The sequence below is a fragment of the Branchiostoma lanceolatum genome, chromosome 14 (genome assembly GCF_035083965.1).
Source record: "Branchiostoma lanceolatum isolate klBraLanc5 chromosome 14, klBraLanc5.hap2, whole genome shotgun sequence".
Taxonomy (NCBI): Eukaryota; Metazoa; Chordata; class Leptocardii; order Amphioxiformes; family Branchiostomatidae; genus Branchiostoma; species Branchiostoma lanceolatum.
The window spans coordinates 10,840,526-10,863,286 of record NC_089735.1 but is presented as its reverse complement, the minus strand read 5'-3'; the positions used below and the strand labels follow the sequence as shown (position 1 = coordinate 10,863,286).

The 22,761-nt window shown below is 41.2% G+C and overlaps 2 protein-coding genes across 7 annotated transcripts in view; one reads left to right on the top strand and one right to left on the bottom strand.

The window, feature by feature from the left end:
- Positions 1–932: 932 nt before the first annotated feature.
- On the top strand, positions 933–6,443 carry LOC136448718 (uncharacterized). The gene is made up of 7 exons (XM_066448363.1): positions 933–1,087; positions 1,397–1,468; positions 1,812–2,026; positions 3,160–3,301; positions 3,837–4,025; positions 4,633–4,845; positions 5,287–6,443. The coding sequence occupies exons 1-7, from the start codon at positions 992–994 to the stop codon at positions 5,554–5,556; spliced, it is 1,197 nt and encodes a 398-aa protein (XP_066304460.1). The 5' UTR covers positions 933–991; the 3' UTR covers positions 5,557–6,443.
- A 13,355-nt stretch (positions 6,444–19,798) lies between these two features.
- LOC136449125 (prolyl 4-hydroxylase subunit alpha-1-like) overlaps positions 19,799–22,761 on the bottom strand; it is a 29,413-nt gene continuing 26,450 nt past the window's right edge. For all 6 annotated transcript variants that reach the window (XM_066448953.1, XM_066448951.1, XM_066448955.1 and 3 more), the window contains 3 exons: positions 22,060–22,128; positions 21,511–21,607; positions 19,799–20,991 (listed from right to left, as the gene is read on the bottom strand). In XM_066448953.1, the coding sequence (XP_066305050.1) occupies positions 20,921–20,991; positions 21,511–21,607; positions 22,060–22,128 (237 nt within the window). In that variant the 3' untranslated portion in view covers positions 19,799–20,920. The remainder of the gene's footprint in view (positions 20,992–21,510; positions 21,608–22,059; positions 22,129–22,761) is intronic.

The window sequence follows — 22,761 nt, the reverse complement described above, 5'->3', positions numbered from 1 at the left end:
TTGGAATTGTCTTTGGCATACTACGACATTACTATCCGTTGATCGAAATATTTTCTTGTAATTCACGGCATATATTTGCTATTTGGCAGCTGCTTTGTACGATTTACAGTACGGTCAAAAACTTTTTTTTGGAAACAGACGAAAATTGATGCGCGCGCGGATGTCATCCATACAATCAAATCAACATGGCCTTACGTCGGTAGATTATGCAACTGAGCTGTGTTGATTTTTACAATTGTCTAACATCTACAATCCAAAAAGCTACACGTATGCTTGTACAAGGCGTATTAAGTCTAATACCGTTAACAGTCACTCAGTTCCAGTGAATTTCTGAGAAAGTAAATGCATCTGTTCATATCACATTGTGATGATCATAGTCTTTCGTCATGTGGCATTAATCAAAGTCACTGAGAGGAGAGGGCTGACGTCATCCACTTACCCTGAGGCGTACATGTAGCTGTGAGTGTGTGACTGGTAACATTTGTGTCATGGCGGACTCGATTTTTAGCCTCGCTGAGCCATCCGATAGATTAAACAGAATCTAACTTGCGTATCTTACTTGTATGCACGAGAAGCAAATCTTTAATGCTTGTTTCAGAGAGGGAGAGAAGTACCAATTGCTTGTTTGTTTGTTTCTTTGTCTTTATTTCAACGTGAATGATATGTAAGCCATATAAGCTTTTTTGGGCGGTAGAAAAGCAAGGTTACTATTTACGTCACCAGTGCCATGCTGACATTCTGTCCTGAAAAGTCGGTAAACAGTTCCAATATTTGGGGTGGAAGTACTGTACACCTGTAACGGACGTGACGTCATAAATGTGACGTCACGCGTAACAAATAAAATATTAATTAGACCATATTAGGTGGTAACTGATCAATATAGACTCCATATATATAGTGACTACATGTATTGTGTTTTAAAAGAACATATGGTGTTGTGTTTACTACAGGTCTTGAATTAGGAATTACTTGGGCATTTAAACATCGGACAATGTCTTCAATCGCTAGTGACGTTTCCGTACTGATCCCGTTCTCTGACGGAAACCTGGAAGAAAAACAGGAGCTGCTTCGTTGTCCATTGGTAAAGGTGGGTATACTTTGTCAGTCTGTCTATGCCCTCTAGATCTAGGGGGTGGAGGTTCGAGCCCTGTACGGATTGCGTTCGTCCTTTCGGAAGGGGACGTAAAGCCGGCCGCCCCGAGTGAGTGTGTGAGAGTTTTAACCGTTAGCCTCAAATATCTGCACGTAAAGAATACTAGTGTACGGAATTGACTAACATAAACTTTCGAAGTAAAGTTGTGTGCCGTAGTTTGACGTCCCTGTACATGCTTCAAGTTCATTCAGACGACCCGAAGAATGGCATTTATTGATATTTCTTTGAATATCTTTTTTTCAGGTCCAGAAAGTTGCGTTTAGCAATATCAATGACAACGAGCGACTACTGGACTATGTTCAACGAGTAAAGGAAGTAAGTGAGCAAAAATGTTCTTACATTAGTTACGTCGTGTTTTTGATAATCCACAGAAAGGCAGTACATACAATTTTCTTTGTAATGCACGTGACAGGTTTTAGCTACCTGAAGTTAAAATCGCCATATTGGCTAAAAATTGTGAATTCTATATTTTTCGGAGTCTATTTTCCAACCCATCTACCTAACGTTATCTATTCTTGGCTACAGCATTGGGATTGTAATATTTGTAACCACGCACGGACAAAGACATACGTTCCTTCGATTGATAATTTTGTAGCTAGGAGTCGAAAAAGCAACATCAACAACTATAAGTACAATATAATCGTGTACACTCTTCTAGATCGTGAAAGACAACAGTGTCAACAACGTCCTGGCCCTGAGTGACATCTCCACGTTTGTGCATTCTGCCATCGCCAGAGACTTCCACGGCTTACCCGGCCCAAGCGTGGAGGCGTGCTTCCTTGCTTTCCACAAAGCTTACACAAGGCAATACATGGACCCAGCCGCTAACACCACTCCCTACGCCGTGGTAGATCTAGATTCTGGATATCAATGGTCTGTAACGCGAGTCCATCAGCGCTCAGATGACCTTAGTAATACCAGATGCGACCATGTTTCATGATCCAATCGTAACGGTCGTACCTAAGCATATACTCTTTTCAATAAGTTCAATGACGTGAAGTGCTGTGTTACTGTCAATATCTTAAATCGTGCATTTTCGTTTAGTATGCATTTTTTTCTTGCTTTTTGGACAATGACGACGTGGCACTGCATTCAAGTTATTGTTAACAGTGTCATGTACAGAGAAAAATAAGAACCCATTTCCAAATCTGGGTGGAGTGAGGAAAGTCGTATAAAGTGCCTTTCCCAAGGGCACAACATCGGTGGCGTCAGTGGATTCAAACTACCATGTTTTCATCTCTAGTTTGGCATACGTTGTATAGCTGTGTTACAAATGTTATACCATATACGTATGAAAATACATAATGTATGCTTTACATGATAAACCTAAAAGGCTTTAAGCTGCATATGTTCATAACACTATATAGATGACATTTAGAGAATGTGCCGAAAATAGAGTGAATTTTACTCAACCATGCAACTATATTCTGCTAGGATTTCCTGCCTTCGTGAAGCCAGCCACAGGGTTCGCCTCTGTCGGTGTGAAGAAAGTTACCAGCCATGGTGAAATGAGAAGCGTGCTACAGAATCTACGGAAAATGAGGGACAAATACCCGAATTTCCTCTCAGCTCCGAGTGCGTCATTTTTCAGGTAAGCATGGTCGGTGTGATTATAAATATCGCAAGCAGATCTCCAACTTTTGATAACCCGTGATCCAAATGTTCCATGTTTAGCAAGAATGTGCAGTGAATAGATTTGAATAGGGATGGATGTAACTGAATACCCTATGTACTTTATGATGTTATTTGGCATGTTCGTTTTTTTAACCCGCTACTTATAAGTTTAAGTTAAAGCCATCCCTATTATACATGGTGCATATGGCGGCGCCCATCTCCGTTCCGAGGCCCTTTGGCCACACAAGTTCACACAAACACTACAGCAGGGGGGCTAGTGCACTGGTAATGGTGTGTGTGTGTGTGTGTGTGTGTGTGTGTGTGTGTGTGTGTACATGTGTGTGTGTGTGTGTTCAACGCAGATTATAAACTATATTTGATCCTTTTTGCAGGAGTTTTTACGAGGAGTATGTGGATATAACGAAGTTCCCTCTCGCGCTACGCGATGTCGTGGTCGTCGAGCCCTTCGTGGAGGCGGAAAACTTCTACACTGTAGACGGCTGTGTCATCGATGGAAAGATCGTGCACTGGGCGGTGCGTGTCGAGTTCAAAACCTTACTAAATTTGATTAATCCAATGAGGTTAATATCCTTGATTAATCCAATCACATCACCCGTACCGTACAATTGATCTAAAATAGCAGATTGAGGAAATTCGTGGACCAGCAATGTCATGGATGCATCGTTCAAAATTAAGACACTTAATCGGGTATGCGTAAAAATTGATGTTGGGATAATACTAACGTTTTTGAACTCTATAAAACTGTGATATACGGGAAAGCAAGCCTGTATCACTTGATGATAAAACATACATACATATAATGATGATATTAAAGTAAATCAGTGGTGGGAAATACATGGAAATGCATACCTCTGTCTGTATCATTATATCAGTCGTATGGTATCTCTAGCTTACAGTAAACAGAATGCTTTATGTTTCCAATGAAGAATATAACTTGTACCATGTAGTGCAACGACTTGCCATGTAGCGAAAAGTAGCGAACTGACAATGTAGCGAAACAACCTGTAACCATATAAAATGATAACCATGTGAGTTTCCATTCCTATAGATTACGGACAGTCTCCGCTATGACGAGCAGGACGCCAGGTTTGTGACCATGATCTGTCCGACTACCCTTAATGACGATCAGCAGAAACCGATTTGGGACCTTTATGACGCCGTGATGACCAGGATGATCCAGTTCGGCTTCAACAATTCCTTCGCCCACATCGAAGTCTTCCAGATGAAAGACAAGCAGGTAGATTTCCTTATGACTTTGGTAAACCTTCTCGTGCTTTGAATAAGCTTTTATATGAATCGTGTTAATTTTCTTACTTTCAAAAAGTAGGCTTTAATCTAGGCTCTATCTTTGATAGATGTATGCATATCATTGTGTCTTCACGTACTTTTTTTAGTTATCTTATGATGTTCTCTGCATATAGTACGGAGAACTCACAAATTTTCATTACCTTCGCCAAGAAGGATATGTTTTCGATGGCTGTTACGTTGTTTGTGATGTTATCTGGTTTTCTTTATGGTTAAACAGCATAATTCAAGAAGCTATGGATGGAATGTTGTAAATTCAGGTTTACATCTATCGCAGATATATTTGATCAGATTTTTTGCCCCTTGCTGGCGCCTTTCCATGGTACTGCAGAGGAACCTCCTATTACCTAAACAGATTTGATTTGATTGATTGATTGATTTGGCTATAAAAAAAGTGCAGCCAGGGCTACCCAACTAGCCGAAAGCTATTACAAAGGGTTAACCCTGGGAACAATATTCAAAATTCAATACAAACTGTCACAAAGCAAGTCAAACACACACGTGAAGGCGTACACCTAACAGATCTGTGTTTACCGTAGCTCAAGTTGATCGAAGTCAATGCACGGGCTTCAAGGCATCACCAGGCACTATACTCTGCGTGCTTCGAGAAAGGACGGATGGACTACGTAAGCCTGTCCGCCGGTCGCGGCATCCAGCACACTCCGCCTATCCCGACCGGGACACACGGTATCATGTACCTGGTCAAGTTCAGGGAGTTGGAGAGGGCCGGGAATCTGATGGACTTTGATCAGGTGGGTTAAAGAAGATATCTAATGTGTGAGAATATTTCTATTGGTATGTTTGTTTGTTTGTATTGCATTATAAACCAGTTGTAATCTACACACCATGTCCGTTGGCACGTCTGAGTACAAGAGGCGTATTCTAATTCTATTTGATCCACACACACCAGGCTGTACCTTTACTCTTACATATACTGATTTTCGGTTAGGGACGTCCCTGGGACAGGACGTGAAATGGAGGTCCCATGTTTGAGGAGAGTCACACCTCGAGCACGTAAAAGAACCCACCACACTAAAAGAGTAGGGGTCCTTCCCGGTGTGAGTGGATCAAACCATACAGTCAGGTCCGGGTTGACATCTTGAAAAGGTGATAGTCACCTGTTATGCAAATCCTTCCATAAATGTGGTAAATCTCAATAAATAGATAAAAAGACGTATGTTTCTCATTTTCAGATTCAAAGATTGAAGACGGATCCAGACGTGCGTTTTATCCTGACTGCCGGGCCCGATGAAGAAGTGACGGATTTCTTCGGCAGTACGGGCGGTCACTTCTGTATGGTCCTGGCGTACGGGAACACAAGGATGGCCGCCATCCGGAAACTGGCGGAAGTTTTGCGGCTCACAGTCAAGAAGCTGGAGAAACTGACATATCCGATCTCCTGTGAGACCCGGGGCTTGCGAGAAAAGAGAAGTTCTGCTGGATTCATGTCTGTAACAATGTAAACAAAGCAGACAACGGAAAAGATGGGAGGATGATATCAGAGAATGGACAGGCATGACACTGAGTGAAACAATAAGAAGAACAGAATACCATGGCGGGTGTTGATAGATCTTCTATGGTGCCCAAATGGTCAACTAGTTAGACTAAGGGATAGAAAAAGAAACATGTAAATATACAACAAAAATTTTAATGATCTGCAATTTTGCCATCTTGTTAGCAAACCCAAGTCTAATCAATTGGTGTGTGGTACGGTATGACACCCCGTCCATTTCTACAGTACAATGACGGCATGACCTCACATCTGCGATTCTTGTCATCGATGGCTTTGTACGGATGTTGTGGATATGTAATGTGAGTTAAACTGATGTCAAGTCAAGTCGTGGAACTTATATCCATGATGAACATGTACAGCATGAAAAAGAACAATACAAAACAATAAAACATTTGAACATCAGATTCCCTTAAACAACTCGACTGTTTCTGAAAGTCCAGATTTCCTACATTAGGGATAAGAGGGACGTGAAATAGCTGTTTACCAGTATGTAATTTTGGGTAGCTAATGATGCTTTCACAGTAGACATGGGAAGAACAAAGCGAGTTGCCACGCAAATTGTTTGCATTTGATGCATCATACTTAATAGAAGGTACAAGGGTTTAACTATTTTGTTCATTTCTTGTTTGTGTATGTAAAATGAAATGTTATACAAAATAAAGCAAATGAGAGTACATGAGCATCGATAAACAAAAAAATGCCAAGAGTATAATCGGTACCTTTTGGAATATGAATCTAAAAAGACACTACAAATTAAAACGTCTCATAAGCAATTTGGAAGCAAGAAATGACGTCAAATAACAAAAGATGCATCATTCTCAACTATTCCTAGATATGCTACGGTAACAGCCAATTATCACAGTTATCAAAGCTACTCATAGAATGAATTGATCTCACCGCGTATTGGTGCTGTTTTTTTGCTTGATTGTTGTTGATTTTTTACGAGTGAGCATCGAGGAATACCAAGATATGTTTACGCTGTGAAGGGCAATCAGCTCCAATTGCATGGATTAAAAGCGCTCCCTGTACACTAGGTCACTAACGGTACTGCAGCAGTATTAATATTGTGACTTCCATTTACTGTCGATCTTCAATGATTACTTAAAGCCATACATAAGACCAGAGGAGAGTGTTATTTTCTAAAAGATCACATGGATACAAAATCAACCAAATTCGTAAGAATCAATCGCAGACGGACGGATCGATAAATGAACCATTTAAAATCCAGGAATTGACTAGTGCCCCTTCATACAGACCTGTTGGGTGTGATGCATGATGGAAAGCATCCATTAAGTATTGGTTCTTATGGGATAATTGTTGAAGTTCCAGGTCAATTTTTGGGTCAACGCAATAGAAGAATTAAGTTGCTAAGGGTGGAAATTAATGAATATCTATTCACGCACACGCTACAGACAATATCATTTCAGAACATTTCTGCATTAACAGTATATGTATATAGGCCTTGGGTCGAGAAAGATTCACTAGAATTGTGAGACACTTTTTGTAGCTTTCTTTTACTCTGCAGCTTTATGCAGTGAGCATCTCTCTCTCTCTTTATGTACGTGCGTTTGTTAAAGGTGCTGGCAGTATCGCCCGCCAGCCCGGAATTCGCCCGCCGGGGAATTTATAGCCAGTTGAAAATTATTACCAGGCTATATTTTCAGCACCCAAAGAAGCCTCATGGAGACTACAGTTACAATAATGTACATGTATTGGAAGGAAACATTCAAATAAACCCGTTTTTCAAAGTTCACATTACCAAAAACTCTCTATAAGAGGTTGCGTAGTGGCAGTGAAAATCAGTCAACCACATATTCTTGACTTCAAACCTTTTGTGTTTCCCCCTTAAACAGACTAATAAAAACCAATCTGGTAAAGCATGTCATACGTGAATATCTGACGTTTGGGAATGCTTCTGTTGTTGTTGTTCCTACGCACGCACGACGCAGTTCCACTTGACATAACCAAGCATATTGTGAAATATTGTAGACTTAATCAAGTAGGGGCTTGTGCAAGATCATGTGCGCTTAGAGCGCTGTTGCGCCATTGCAGACAACACGGCTTTTTTCAGAGCTGCCCAGGTTCTGCCTGCAGGTGAAGTTGTGGGTGCAGACTAACGGTAACACTTTTGTAGAACCATTTGCTTGTAACTGTTTCCTTTTGGGGATATTGTAGTATAGCTATCATTGCTATCAATGCTATGGTGTGTTAACGCTGTATGATGGCGATAAAGCTGACGACAAAAGTCTGCTTGTTGCTGCTTTTGCAGCTGCTTGTGCCTGGTGTGGATGCAGGTAGCTGGCAGAGCTGCCATGGGGTGTCCGTTGCGAAGTGTGGTGTAGGCAACAGCCGTATGGATGGTCATGAGTACCGGTATGACATTGGAGCGTACCGGTACAAGTGGACCAAGTATCCATGGGAAACAATGAGCTACAGAGGCCCCTTTGGATTTACCTTTTCTTTGAGTCAGGTGTTCCAATCCTGTCAGGTCTGCTCAAATGAAACAAGGCCTACACAGGGGGGTCTCACTGATGTCCCTTCACCACTAGGGAGAACCTACATCATGATCGTTGACAATGACGTTGGTAAGCTTGACACTGAAAAGGCAGAGGTCCTCTCTCAGATCCCATGTGGTAGAGATTGCAGGCTGTGGTTTGTGGGTTGTAACCTAACGGCAGTAGAGGCAGGGGCGTTTGCTAAGTTGCCACAGGTCTCTGAGCTGGTCCTCTGGCGGAGCAACGTCCAGACTCTGAAGAACGGCACGTTTGCTGGGATGGAAGGTCTCAAACGTGTGCTGCTGCTGGAGAACAACCTGACACATATGGAGGTACGATATTATACAATATGCAATTCTTACAAATATTCTTTTGTTGGTGTTCATTTGGGCCAATGATCCTGTCACTGGCTTTTAAGATCAGGGATTCCTTCTTTCTTCATTATATTTCACTCTATATGCCACGGCTATAGGAGAGCATTGTGGAAGTACTTTGTTTTTGCATGCAAATTTTATTTACTTAAAGTTCGATGACATGTGCTGCTGCAGGATGGCTGCTTTGATGGGCTGCCCAGCTTGTCCCGCCTCATCCTAGTGGACAACCAGATCCTGACGCTGTCGCCTGGCACGTTCCGAGGAGTGCAGACATGGTGGTTTGACGTAAGTGCCAATCGTATCTCTAACGTAGCACCCGGGACCTTGCAGGCGATCAAGTCCGTGGGACATGTCCGCGCTGTTGAGAACAAACTGCAAACAATCGGCGCGGGGATGGTCCACGGCCTTGAGCGGCTGGAATTCCTGAACCTGGAGGGTAACAGAATCTCCCACATTGCTGCGGGCGCGTTCCACTCAAACAAGTTGCTTATCCTCAACCTGGCGGGAAACAGGCTTTCCTTCCTGTCTGGCGCATGGTTCAAATCGTCATTTCCAACCAGGCTCGTCCTGCGTGGAAATGCGATTGCCGCCATGGCGCTGGAAGGGAGGGCACTGAAGCTTGTAACTGTCAAGCTGGAAAACCCGCCGCGCTGTACGTGCGCAAACGCTTGGCTGTACGACCACGGGGGTAGTAACCCGTTCAAGTTCAAGCGGAGTTTTCTCTCGGCAATAAGGGTCCTCCCCGGAAGAAGCTGTCCCGCCTCGTCGCTGATGCTAAATCACCCCGCGCCTAGCGCACTGCCCTGCCCGGTACCACTGATTGAGATCGCGAATGTTGAACGCAATGCCGCATACAAGTACGAAGCCATTGGGAGCGTGTATTGGGAGCAATTGCCCCAACTGTCGTGTGCCTTCCCTAACGCCTCACACTTCGCACTCAACATCACGTACGACACAAACACGACGACACACGCTAGTCTGCCCATAGGGAACCTAACCGTGAAAGTGGTGACCGACCTAAAGGCCGAGGGCTGGGTGAAATGTATGGGGCCAGCAGAGAAACCGTTTGAGGAATCAGGAAATGGCAGCCTTTATTCTAACTATATGGGGAAGTCCAGCTTCACCCTTTGGCTTGAGACCACCGAGCCCTTGTCCTTTGGGAACACCACTTGTACTGTCTCTTCGGAAAGTGGCTCCTACACTGCCGTCTTCATGGCAACAGGGCACCCAATCACAAACGCGACACCATTCTCGACCAGCATCAGCACCACACCTTTGCCTATAAGCATCAACACCACACCACTGTTCATCAGTGTGAGTGATGATGGCTATGGCGATCTAACCTGGTATATCGTGTGGGTAGCTATTGGCCTGTTGTCGCTGGTTGCCATGGTAGGGGTTTGGAAATGTGTCAGCTGTATGAAGCGCAGGCTCAAAGCTCCGGTGAATGGTGGAGACCCAAACCGGAGAGGCAATCAGATCGTTGCCTGCTCTATGTGGCCTATTGGAGATCATGGCGACTTGGATAGGTCAGTGATTAGTCCATACGCTGAGGGTCGTTTCGAGGATCACGACAGCTTGCGTGATTCAGAATCAGTCATCAGCCCTTACGCTGAGGCTGGTTTCAACGACCACCCTGATTTGCGCCGGGTCGATTCTTCCCAATCGGAAATCGTCCCGTACGGTCAGGCGAAGCTGTGCGCAGCGTACGCAGGCCGCCCCCGCGCGCAGACACACCCCGTGTCGTCCCGCCCGTACAGCACCGAGCGCCCCCGTCACACACCAAACAGGGAAGGGGCCGTCGTGGCTGCCTATGGCCAAAATGGTCGTGATAACCCCAACGGTGGCGAGTCCGGCAAAACCTGCTACCAGCACCCAGTCATTCTCCCCAACCCGGGCGCCACCAAGTCCTCTGCCTACCAGCAGAATGCCAGTACCGCACAGGGTTCTCGCAAGGCACCTTGCTACAACTCCCCTGCCCTGGCCACTAACCAAGAGCGTACCCTGACCAACGCATATGACCAGCATGACCCTAGCGAGGCAGTCTGCAACTCTGCAGAGTCCCCAGTGGCCAATAGCTACGAGCCTGCTACCTCCCCCAGTAGTGAGACGGGTACTCAGTCCGCCATCTATGATGAAAACCATCATAGCCAGTCCACCACCGGTGGGGGCGGCAGTTACGCCTGCCCCTCCCCTGCGACAGGTGCTGACAGGTCTCCGGCAGCTACCTACTGCCAGAATGACCGCAGAGAGGCAGTAAACGACACCCCAGAGTCCCCCGAGACAAACAGCTATGAACCGGCGTCCGTTGAAAGTCAGAGTCAGTGAGTTGAGAAAAGAGGATCGAAATCGACGGACGAAATCCTGTATGTTTATTTAGTGGGTCTTTACTGGGTAAAATTGCACCCCTCCCCTCCAAAAAATTAAAATTGTACACAATCAAATTTTCCACAAAGATTTATTTCATTATTCTACAAAGACGACTAAAGATTATCGCCAAACATGGTTTTCCTAACGTGAACTGTTCTACTGGCAATTACGATCAGATACAGGGATTTCTTTCAAAACACCATATTCTTTTTTTGTTTAAATGAAAACAAAAACAAACAGAAAAACATTCAAACGTGAAGGTGGAGATTTCATTCTGGAATGTATTTTCTTGCATGAAAAGAATCAATGCAAAGTACTTTGCATGAAATTTGATGCAAAATTTACCTAAAATGTGTAAATTTTTCAAAGCCCTCATTTTGCCTACCAAACCTACCAAACCAAACATTTCCAAATCAATTAATCAAAAACATATCTTTTGACATATACCTATAAAAGTCACCATATACTGTTAAAGCACTGGTAATTATTTGCTAATGACATCTAACATGGCCACCAAATTACATTTAAGTCTGTTATTAGAAATGCATCTATAACAATGTTTCCAACATATTGTGTGCAAAATTTAATGATTCTCCTGTTTTCTTCCTTTATTTAAAAGAATTATTATATCAGACTTAGATTAAAAATAATTTAAATCTTCAAATCTAAGAAAATTATTATATCAATCTACTACTACTCTCAGTCAGTCCAAAAGACTAGGACCTGTTTACTGTGCATATTCATCCAATCAACTTGAAAAAAAGCTGTCATCTTGTATGGATGGTTTATTCTAGGAAAGATATGTAATCTGCTCATGGGGTGAACAGACGAATAGCCAAAATTCTGCATTCTAATGAGAAAAAAAAACTGCCAAAACGTGTCTGGGCTATACCATTTATCATGCATGGCGGGGGCCAAAGCCATACAAACAGACTTTGTTAATATTTTGGTCTCTTGTTGGGTTTAATACATGTAAAGCAAAAAAAGACCACAGATTACATTCACATCTGCAGGATCATGTGTGAAATAATGGGAAATATTCCAGTCATATTCACAAATCTCAATATCAGACAAAAGGCAGGCTTGCACACATTCTGCAGATTATAAATCAACACATTACCAAACCATGTTCTCCCGAAAAAACTGGCCCCTAAAAGACGAAAAAGGTGACAAAATTGCAGAAACCTCTGGTGAAAGGAAATATCGATCTCCAGCAGATGTGAGGATACGGCCCAGGATAAACGTTTTATACCTGTTTTCACAACATGAAGTTAAGTATGTCTTTTTTAGTAATTCATCATTTTATCTCTCTGTACTTTGCCTACTCCTCGAGGAAGGGGCAGAAAAAACGTACATTAGTAGAGAAAACGATAGATTTGCAGAAAAGGTCACAAAAGACCCACAAAAGAACTCATCTTGGATTGATATTGATCAAATATTCATTGCTAAAACAAAGGGAGCGTTCTGAAATTCCACGGACTCAAAAGCAACGTTGGTTATCGAGGCACTCTCCTCTTAGATACACATATCAATAGCTTTATGAATTATTCCCATATTGCTGGTTCATCTAGAAACGATATACAATTTTTGCCATCTCAAGAGAGGGTCAAATGTTTCAAAGAAAACATACATTCAGTTTCCACTGAGGCATAATCCATTTATTGTTCTCCTTCCTAGTTTGAAGACATGCATGTTTTAAATGTACAATGTAAGTAAATAAGATGTATCAAATATACAACAACTAGCATATCAATAAGATGATACTTGTGGCACCTGTAAAAGATGTAACGTTATGCTTAAATGATATTTGATATTTTTCTAAATGATGTATTTTCTCTAATGACTGTAAATAATAGCACTTCACAACTCGTGTTAGAATTGTATTCGATGAATATTCATTGGTTAAAGGAAAGGGAGCATTCTGAAATGCCAAAGGCAAACCGTCATGCCAATCATGGAAAATTTATGTATGAAGCACTTGTCAACAACAATTTCAATGACAAGAAATATGCGATCTGTATTGATTAAAAAATATGTTAGCTGGTTATAATAATTAGCAGTTGTGGCTGTAAAAAAACTATTTCATCTAAAAGCACCAATGGGCAAGCGTATACTACATGTAATAGTCAAGCTGTGCACAGGTATACGTAATGCATGACTGTTTAGCTTAACTGTAGTCAGACATTGCTTTTGCTTGAAATGCTTGAAGACAAGAGGACTATGTTATCAGAGATATGATTGAAACAAAGAATTATATAGGCCACTGGAAGTCTAGTATTTGGCAGGATTTTCTTTCAACTTTGCCAGTTACCAAAATGTGCCAAGTTTTAAAACTGTATTTTGTAACATAAAAGTCAGCAAACAAGCTTTTCACATATTTCTGACGTGGTACAAGATGGGGAGAGCATTCAAAATAACACCCTGATCTTCTTATGAAAAATTGCTTTGAAATGAATATTCATCTCAACCAAGCGTACTTTCAGGAACAGTTAAAATTTCACCCAATGTACTTGGTAAATTCCACTCCCTCTCTTTCACAAATACAACATGAACATGGAACATGGTTAAGCAATCCATACTATGGGCAGTAACCATTTCCAATAGCGTACAAGTCGGATGAGCGACAACAGATGGGATTCGAACACAGGACCTTCTGATCCAGCAGCATTCTGAATGATGGACAACGACCCAACTCTACATGTCATTGTGTACAAATGGTTTAATTTGTGGTTATTTTTCTTATTAGATGAAGGGGTGAAAAACATTAGCATGCAGCTATCATTCATTTTGTGAAAATACATTTACAACAACAACATAATTGTACATTGCATCACCATCATGTATATGTGTAAATATGTAAGGCTGCCATGAATGTTCTGTAAACAGTCAAGCTAGTAAATTGATCTGAGCATTGACTCATGTACAAGACACATGTTCTAAAAAAGAAGGGTTCTGAGAAAAAGCTTGCAAAACTGCACATAAGGCCACAGCAAGCACATTTTATGAATGGCATCCACTGCAGACTCAATATCTAATGCCAGAGTACAAAAAACAAAATAAGATGGGCACAAACAGACAAGATGCCTAAATGTCAAACAAGTAGTGAAGCGACAAAAAAGGGTGTCACAGCCAACAAGACTTTTATTCCTGTATTCAAGAAGTGCAGAAAGTGACACTAAGGTTATGACACCGGTGTCATTTCTACAACTACACTAATGTCACTTCTACAAGTGCATTCAAGGCTACCACACTAGTGTCACTTCTACAAGTGCATTCAAAGCTACCAGACTAGTTTCACTTCTTTCAAAGCTACCAGACTAGTTTCACTTCTACAAGTGCATTCAATGCTACCAGACTAGTGTCACTTCTACAAGTAAGCTCAAGGTTACCACACTATGTTTCAATTCTAGCTTTCTTCAACTACTCATGGCTATAAATGTACCTCACTAGTGTCACTTCTACAAGTGCACTCAAGGCTACCACACTGGTGTCATCTCTACAACTTCACTGAAGGCTAGCACACTAGTGTTACTTCTACAACTACACCCATGGCTACAAATGTACCTCACTAGTGTCACTTCTACAAGTGCACTCAAGGCTACCACACTGGTGTCATCTCTACAACTTCACTGAAGGCTAGCACACTAGTGTTACTTCTACAACTACACCCATGGCTACAAATGTACCTCACTAGTGTCACTTCTACAAGTGCACTCAAGGCTATCACACTGGTGTCATCTCTACAACTTCACTGAAGGCTAGCACACTAGTGTTACTTCTACAACTACACCAATGGCTACAAATGTACCTCACTAGTGTCACTTCTACAAGTGCACTCAAGGCTACCACACTGGTGTCATCTCTACAACTTCACTGAAGGCTAGCACACTAGTGTTACTTCTACAACTACACCCATGGCTACAAATGTACCTCACTAGTGTCACTTCTACAAGTGCACTCAAGGCTATCACACTGGTGTCATCTCTACAACTTCACTGAAGGCTAGCACACTAGTGTTACTTCTACAACTACACCCATGGCTACAAATGTACCTCACTAGTGTCACTTCTACAAGTGCGCTCAAGGCTATCACACTGGTGTCATCTCTACAACTTCACTGAAGGCTAGCACACTAGTGTTACTTCTACTACTACACCCATGGCTACAAATGTACCGCACTAGTGTCACTTCTACAAGTGCACTCAAGGCTACCACACTGGTGTCATCTCTACAACTTCACTGAAGGCTAGCACACTAGGGTTACTTCTACAACTACACCCATGGCTACAAATGTACCTCACTAGTGTCACTTCTACAAGTGCACTCAAGGCTATCACACTGGTGTCATCTCTACAACTTCACTGAAGGCTAGCACACTAGTGTTACTTCTACAACTACACACATGGCTTAATGTACCTCACTAGTGTCACTTCTACAAGTGCACTCAAGGCTACCACACTGGTGTCATCTCTACAACTTCACTGAAGGCTAGCACACTAGTGTTACTTCTACAACTACACCCATGGCTACAAATGTACCTCACTAGTGTCACTTCTACAAGTGCACTCAAGGCTACCACACTGGTGTCATCTCTACAACTTCACTGAAGGCTAGCACACTAGTGTTACTTCTACAACTACACCCATGGCTACAAATGTACCTCACTAGTGTCACTTCTACAAGTGCACTCAAGGCTATCACACTGGTGTCATCTCTACAACTTCACTGAAGGCTAGCACACTAGTGTCACTTCTACAACTACACCCATGGCTACAAATGTACCTCACTAGTGTCACTTCTACAAGTGCACTCAAGGCTACCACACTGGTGTCATCTCTACAACTTCACTGAAGGCTAGCACACTAGTGTTACTTCTACAACTACACCCATGGCTACAAATGTACCTCACTAGTGTCACTTCTACAAGTGCACTCAAGGCTATCACACTGGTGTCATCTCTACAACTTCACTGAAGGCTAGCACACTAGTGTTACTTCTACAACTACACCCATGGCTACAAATGTACCTCACTAGTGTCACTTCTACAAGTGCACTCAAGGCTACCACACTGGTGTCATCTCTACAACTTCACTGAAGGCTAGCACACTAGTGTTACTTCTACAACTACACCCATGGCTACAAATGTACCTCACTAGTGTCACTTCTACAAGTGCACTCAAGGCTATCACACTGGTGTCATCTCTACAACTTCACTGAAGGCTAGCACACTAGTGTCACTTCTACAACTACACCCATGGCTACAAATGTACCTCACTAGTGTCACTTCTACAAGTGCACTCAAGGCTACCACACTGGTGTCATCTCTACAACTTCACTGAAGGCTAGCACACTAGTGTTACTTCTACAACTACACACATGGCTACAAATGTACCTCACTAGTGTCACTTCTACAAGTGCACTCAAGGCTATCACACTGGTGTCATCTCTACAACTTCACTGAAGGCTAGCACACTAGTGTTACTTCTACAACTACACACATGGCTTAATGTACCTCACTAGTGTCACTTCTACAAGTGCACTCAAGGCTACCACACTGGTGTCATCTCTACAACTTCACTGAAGGCTAGCACACTAGTGTTACTTCTACAACTACACACATGGCTTAATGTACCTCACTAGTGTCACTTCTACAAATACACTAGCCTGGGTGCTGGGTGAACAGATAGAATGAATTTCTTGTCAATTGTCCATCGCTGGAGAGCGGATTTTTTTCTGAAATCAAGCTAAAATCAATGTGCACGTCATCCATAAAATTCGCTTGCTGTGGCCTAATAGTAGATGTTCACAGTGTGACATTCAACATACGTAGGCAGTAGTCATTTAGTGACATCTAGTGATTATCAAGATTATTGCAACATTCCCCTGTACAGTTCATAGGTGCTTCAGTATGACATACACTCATCTAAAGCAAATTGTAGTGACAAAAGGTATAAAGCAAAATGCTTTCCACAAGACATGAACTACTGATATTGATTGTGATGTCGTTAACATTGTGTAATACTGTCGTGTAAACGACTAGAAAATGCCAAAGTTTTGATGAAAACATGTTGATTCTTGTCAAGTCTTGGAACTATCAAAAGTGTTTTGAAAGGAGACTATGGACTGTCCACTCTAATGTGGTTCGAGAGCATTCAATAATACTTTCTCTGATCATTGCTTATAGCTGCATCGCAGTCTATCATCATAAGGTTTACTTGCATCTGTATCTATTGTATATGGACTTTATTCAGGGTGCCATCTTATATAATTAACAGGAGCTCCCATACTTACCAACTCTTTCATTGCCAACTATTTTGCTATATGTATTTGTATTGGTAATTGTATTCTACATGTATATAGTTGTAGCAGTGTGTATTAGTATCTTTTTTGCTATGATGATGATTTGTGTCATAATAAATCATTTTAAAAGTTGTTCCGGGGTTGAAAAGGATGTTACCCCTGTCCTGTTTTATTACTTTGCTGTAACAAATCTGAAATTAATTAATACAACAACTGTTATTCTACTGTACACATGAGTGGTGTTATTTATTTTCGTGATCATTGATTCAAATATTTTGAAATATAAGTATGTTCTTACAGATGCTAGTCTTGAAAGTGTGGACACGATAGCTTATGTAGCCAACATAACAAGGACTGATACCATCATACTATAAATGTTTGCAGCTCTTAACATCTTTCAGCAAACTGGTTTTGATGAAAATGCACGACAGTGGGTGCACCCCCCACCTTAACAGCTCTTGGTTACTTTTATATGAACAACCTGTATATGGAATTCATGTATACCGGGTATTAAACATGGGAACGGTTTAAGTGGGAGAATAAAAGAGCCCACTTCTAGTTGTATCTTCATCAAAACGCGGTGGCTGAAAAATGTTCAGAGCTGCAACAATGACACTACTGTGTGCGCACAAAAAATCAAATCAAAACTATATCATAAGACATAATCAGCCTGAAAAGAATGTGTTGATAAGTTTACATTTCTGCATCTGGTAAAAATCATAACCACCAAGAGAGCCTAATGTGGCACCCTCTAAAAGCAGAAGTAAGAAATCGGCCTTCAGAGGACAAGTATTAGAGACTGTCAAGAAGTTAAAATACTTATGAGCAATTATAACTAAGTGAAGAAGGCCCAAAACCTGAGATTTTGGCCTGTGCAGCAATGACACTAAAAGTACTTGACAAACTGAAACTGATCTATAAAATATTAGCATAAGGTCCAAACTAAGACTTCTACAGCCTCTTGTACTTTCAATCTCCCTCTATTCTTGTGAATCATGCACACTGAATGCTGAGCTCCAAAGAAGGGTACTGTCAGTGGAAATGAATGTCTCAGAAAAATCCTTGGTATAACTTACCTGGACCATGTTACAAATGAAGTGGTTATAAACAACATAAAACAACACTGCCACTTTGAAAGTCTCCTAACAATACACCTGAAAGACAATATACACCTTTCTCACACGGCGGACATGATAGAATGAAAACGAGGCCAATGAGGCAAACAAAATTATCTACAGATTTAGCTTTCCTTGCAAATCAAAAAACTTTAAGATATGATATCCAATTATCAATATAACTAGTGCAATACATAGAAAAGATTACAAAATTTAGAGCCACGTTGACCGATCCCATGGAAAATGTAGCAATGCAAAATAAAAATGCAGATATTTGACGGACATGCAGTCACTTCCTCATTGGTCAATTCCCTTATTACCATTTTATCATTGGTTGAAATGCTAATTGTGATTGACAGTTAGGATCGGTCTTATGTTTGCCACATTGGCCTTGTTTTCATTCTATCATGTCCACCTTGTGAGAAAGGTGTATACTGAATAGAAGGAAATTAAATAGCTATGGACAATGAGATAAACATAATTGAGTTCAATGGACTGTCCAAAGTAATCCTATAAGGTACGGTGAATGGAGCAAGAAAAACCTGGAGGCAAAAGAAAAAGCGGGCTGACAACATCAAAGAATGGACGGGAAAGACCCTCGTAACAGTCCTCCCGATGATGCAGTACCGAGTGGGATGGAGGAGGCTGATAAACAACGTCGCTTTGCAGGGCCCCTACGACACTTGACAACCAGGTAATTATAAAGGGACAAAATTGGTAAGTTAATAGACATGTGTACCACATTGAAAATGCCTGAAGCGCTTTGCTTGTTGACATACATGTACTTTGGTGTCCAGGGAAATCACTGTCTACGCAACATCGGATAATAATCATTATCAAATGACAGCTTTACTATCAATTGTTCTTCAGAAAACACAACTGCAATGGCATTTAGTGTATGTTGGTATCTGCCAGTAAAGTGGAAGTTTATGTGGGGACACATTGCAGAATTCTGCCATCTTACTGCTGCAGTATTGCAACTGATAGATAGAGGGCGCTTTTGATTCATGAAAAGAATACTTCCATGGTCTAGACAATTAAACATTTCCTTCAACACTAGCCTTTTGATGGACAGCTTTATAACCATGTCTGGACTTTTCCTTGTGGGAATCTTTTAATCGTGATTTCAGAATTGTAAAAGTATTGAAAATAATGATAGAACAGGCGCGTTGGATACACCCGATCCCTCGATCTCGGAAGTTAAGCAACGCGCGGTCCGGACAGTGCTTGGATGGAGGACCAACCAAGGACGTCCGGATTGCTGTAGCCTCACGAAGCTTTCCACGAAATCGTCTTCCGGGAGGGACGTAAAACGGGGGTCCCGTGCTTGAGGAGGTGCCTCGAACACGTTAAACAGCCTCATTACCCTACACATTGGGTACCTGCCTGTGGCACTGGCTGCAAATACACCTGATATTATTATCATTATTATTATAGAAGCAGTTTTATATGTTGATCCCCATTGCACTAGGTGTTGCAAACAGGTTACAGTGAAAACTAAAAGCTAAAAAGACACACAAAAAACATTAGCCAGAAGATTGTGTCTGCCATTTTAATCTTTGCTGCTAGGTGGCGTGACAATATGTCCTTTGTGGGCATGTGTGATGGCAAATTGCAAATCATTGACCAAGCCTGTCATATCCATCTCATTACATCATGGAAGTAGAGTTGTAAATTCTTCAGTAACCCTTGTCTTCAAATAAGTACTAAATACATACCTTATTGGGTATTTTGCAGTACACTGAATATCATTACGGAAAACAAATGATATGTTTCACAGATCATGAAATTCTCTCAGAAAAAGTTATTTTCAATGCTAAGACAATAATAAAGTAAAATACGCACAGAAAGATCAGCATTGAATATATATTTCAACATGATTGTAAAAGTACCAACAACGCATTTTATCAGCAACAATTCCTATGTCTTGCTTGCATCTAAAAATAAACCAAGAATATTTCTTTAGAAACCTTGAAAAATTCAAATAGTCTAAAAGAGTACCAGAGAGTTGTTTTTGAGTTTGCTGTCTAAGGTTTACATATACTAAACTTTGTTCAAGCTCCTGAGTTTTTAACAGTTTTAAACATGTTTAATCTAAGACTTGAGCTCGAATAGACTATTAGTTAGTTCCTATGCCAGCTTTGAGAACTTCATTCTATAATAATTCAGCTGTTAATGCATCAAGCTCTGCATATTGTTTAACAGTGCACGTTTACTTTTGTAATATCTTCTCAGCTCCATTGTGCAACTTGTTGTCGTACATATACACATTTTTAAAAATTGCATGTAGAAATTCCTTTCTACTGTAAGTTTGTTACAACTTAAATAAGCGCTCAATAAAATGGCAAGAAGTCCAGAATTCACTGTCTTTAAAAACTGGGTGTAAAACATCATTCATCACATTAAGTTTAAAATACAAGGCAACAACAAGTAATAAAAAGCACCAAGCTCCGACTTTATAGTAATGAATTTTTTTGAATGACAGATGCAAGAGCGTCTACTTCCAAAAGGTTCATTCTTAAGATATCTAAAATACCCAGGTATAACTCTACAGGTAAAATGTATGACTTAGCAGTTTGGGGTTCCAACCCATACTGTATACAAGGTACTGCTAGGTTGTGTGGGGCCTAGGGTTACTGTATGGGGGAGGGGGGCCGTCGCTAGTCCTCCGGAGACAGCCCACATTTTCGGCGGAATTCTTGGCCTCGTTCATGAATCCACTTATTAGACACTGTAATACAGTGGAAAAATCAAAATGTGATTAACATTTTGTTGACCTAAGGACACACAAATTTAATTTCTTGGTTAACAGATTTTTTTTTAAATTTTAGCAACAACAAAAATCATGAAAACAGAAGGCTGGGGTGAAAAGTTGCACCTGACCCTGTTCACACCCTGAAACTGTGTGCACCAAAGTACAGACTTTCCTCTGAGATTCTGTTTTCATGTTGATTTTGGAATTTAGCATTTGTTCAAAAAATCCGTTAACCAAGAAATCAAGATGGTGTGGCCTAATGAGATGATTGTTTGAGCTTGGAATCAAAGGTACAGTTATACCCTGACGTCATGCGTAGGATTTCCTTCACTTTCAGTCAGGTTGCTTTCTGTACATTTGAATCAAGCTTGGAATCTGTTCCATCATCATAATGTTGGCAAAAATGTCATACTTCTGGCAATGGCCGACTAAAATTGCCACTTAAGAATAAACTTATCATAACTGAAAGCTGGGAAATGTTGCATGTCCACCTACCCCATTTACTTCCTACCAGCACGGGACAAGCAGCATGTCTGGTCAGCATGTCGCCCTCCCCACTCCTAAACAAGTTGTACCAGAACGCACCAGCTCCCTGAAACAGACATCACCCATGTGTAACAGTTTTCATCTAGTACTCTCCCTAAGCAATGGAACACTACCCAAGAAAACCACTCAGGGTACCAATAAAATCTACAGGGACAGGTGGTCACTATAGACAGGATTCGTAATGCTTATCATAGCTAACTCATCATTTTCAATAACTTAATGGGAAAAGTATTTGAAGAGTAGCCGATGTAATTCTATCTGTATATTGTAGGTGTTTGTGTGTGTGTACTACTGATTCTTTGACCTATAGCTTTATAACCTAGTTTGACAAACTTGAATGTTTAAAATTTACAACAAACACATGTAACAACATGAAAAAAGCAATGAGTTAGGGTAAGTATATTTTGATAACAAAATACCTTCTGAGGCCCCATTTTCAAACCTTCACTGATTTATCAAACACTATATTTGATTTTCCTTATTTTAATAATTCCATACCTTTTCTGGGATTAGTCTGGCACCAACTTGTGGGAAAACAGTGGCCCCTCCAGCTTCCACATCACTCATCTGTAAGAAGGGTAGGATAAAATATTGTAGATATGTTCTTTTAATAAGTCCATGTACAAGTAAAAACAAGGGTAAGCACCAGTCAGAATCTTAACCTTCTCCCTGCTGCCTATCTCTGTAACCAATAGGAAATGGGGTTTCAAATGGCTACTTCGGTGTGATAAAGGTTAAAAAATATAACATCCATTAACATTTATCTGCCAGGTTACATATACAGTATACATTGTATATATCAGCCACTTGAAAGAGATGTGTCAGAGATCTCTAGTGCAGGACCAAAAGGTATGTACAGTTTAGATATGCAAGAGTGCATTATACTGGGGGACATTGCATTGGAGATTTCTTTAGGCACATTTTTCAGGGTGGAGGATACATGTGTATTATGTTAGTACATGTAGATATAACAATACTGGGAGCGGTCCAAAACATCCAGGTACAATTCAGGTCCAGGGGATCAGCTCTGGGTCCGAACTTGAACCTGGATCATGACTATCATTCAATGTTCAGGGATGAACACAAGAGGGTCTGCATGGGGGATCCTGGCAAAGCTATCACACAAAAGGGCCACTAGGAATGTAAATCAAGTGACCAAATTAAAAATTCTCTCTACTCCAAGGAGTTTGTCAAAAGGAC

Coding starts and splice junctions, on each gene's coding strand:
- LOC136448718 (XM_066448363.1), top strand. CDS start 992: ATGTCTTCAATCGCTAGTGACGTTTCCGTACTGATCCCGTTCTCTGAC. Junction 1,088..1,396: donor TTCGTTGTCCATTGGTAAAG/GTGGGTATACTT, acceptor TCTTTTTTTCAG/GTCCAGAAAGTTGCGTTTAG. Junction 4,846..5,286: donor ATCTGATGGACTTTGATCAG/GTGGGTTAAAGA, acceptor TCTCATTTTCAG/ATTCAAAGATTGAAGACGGA.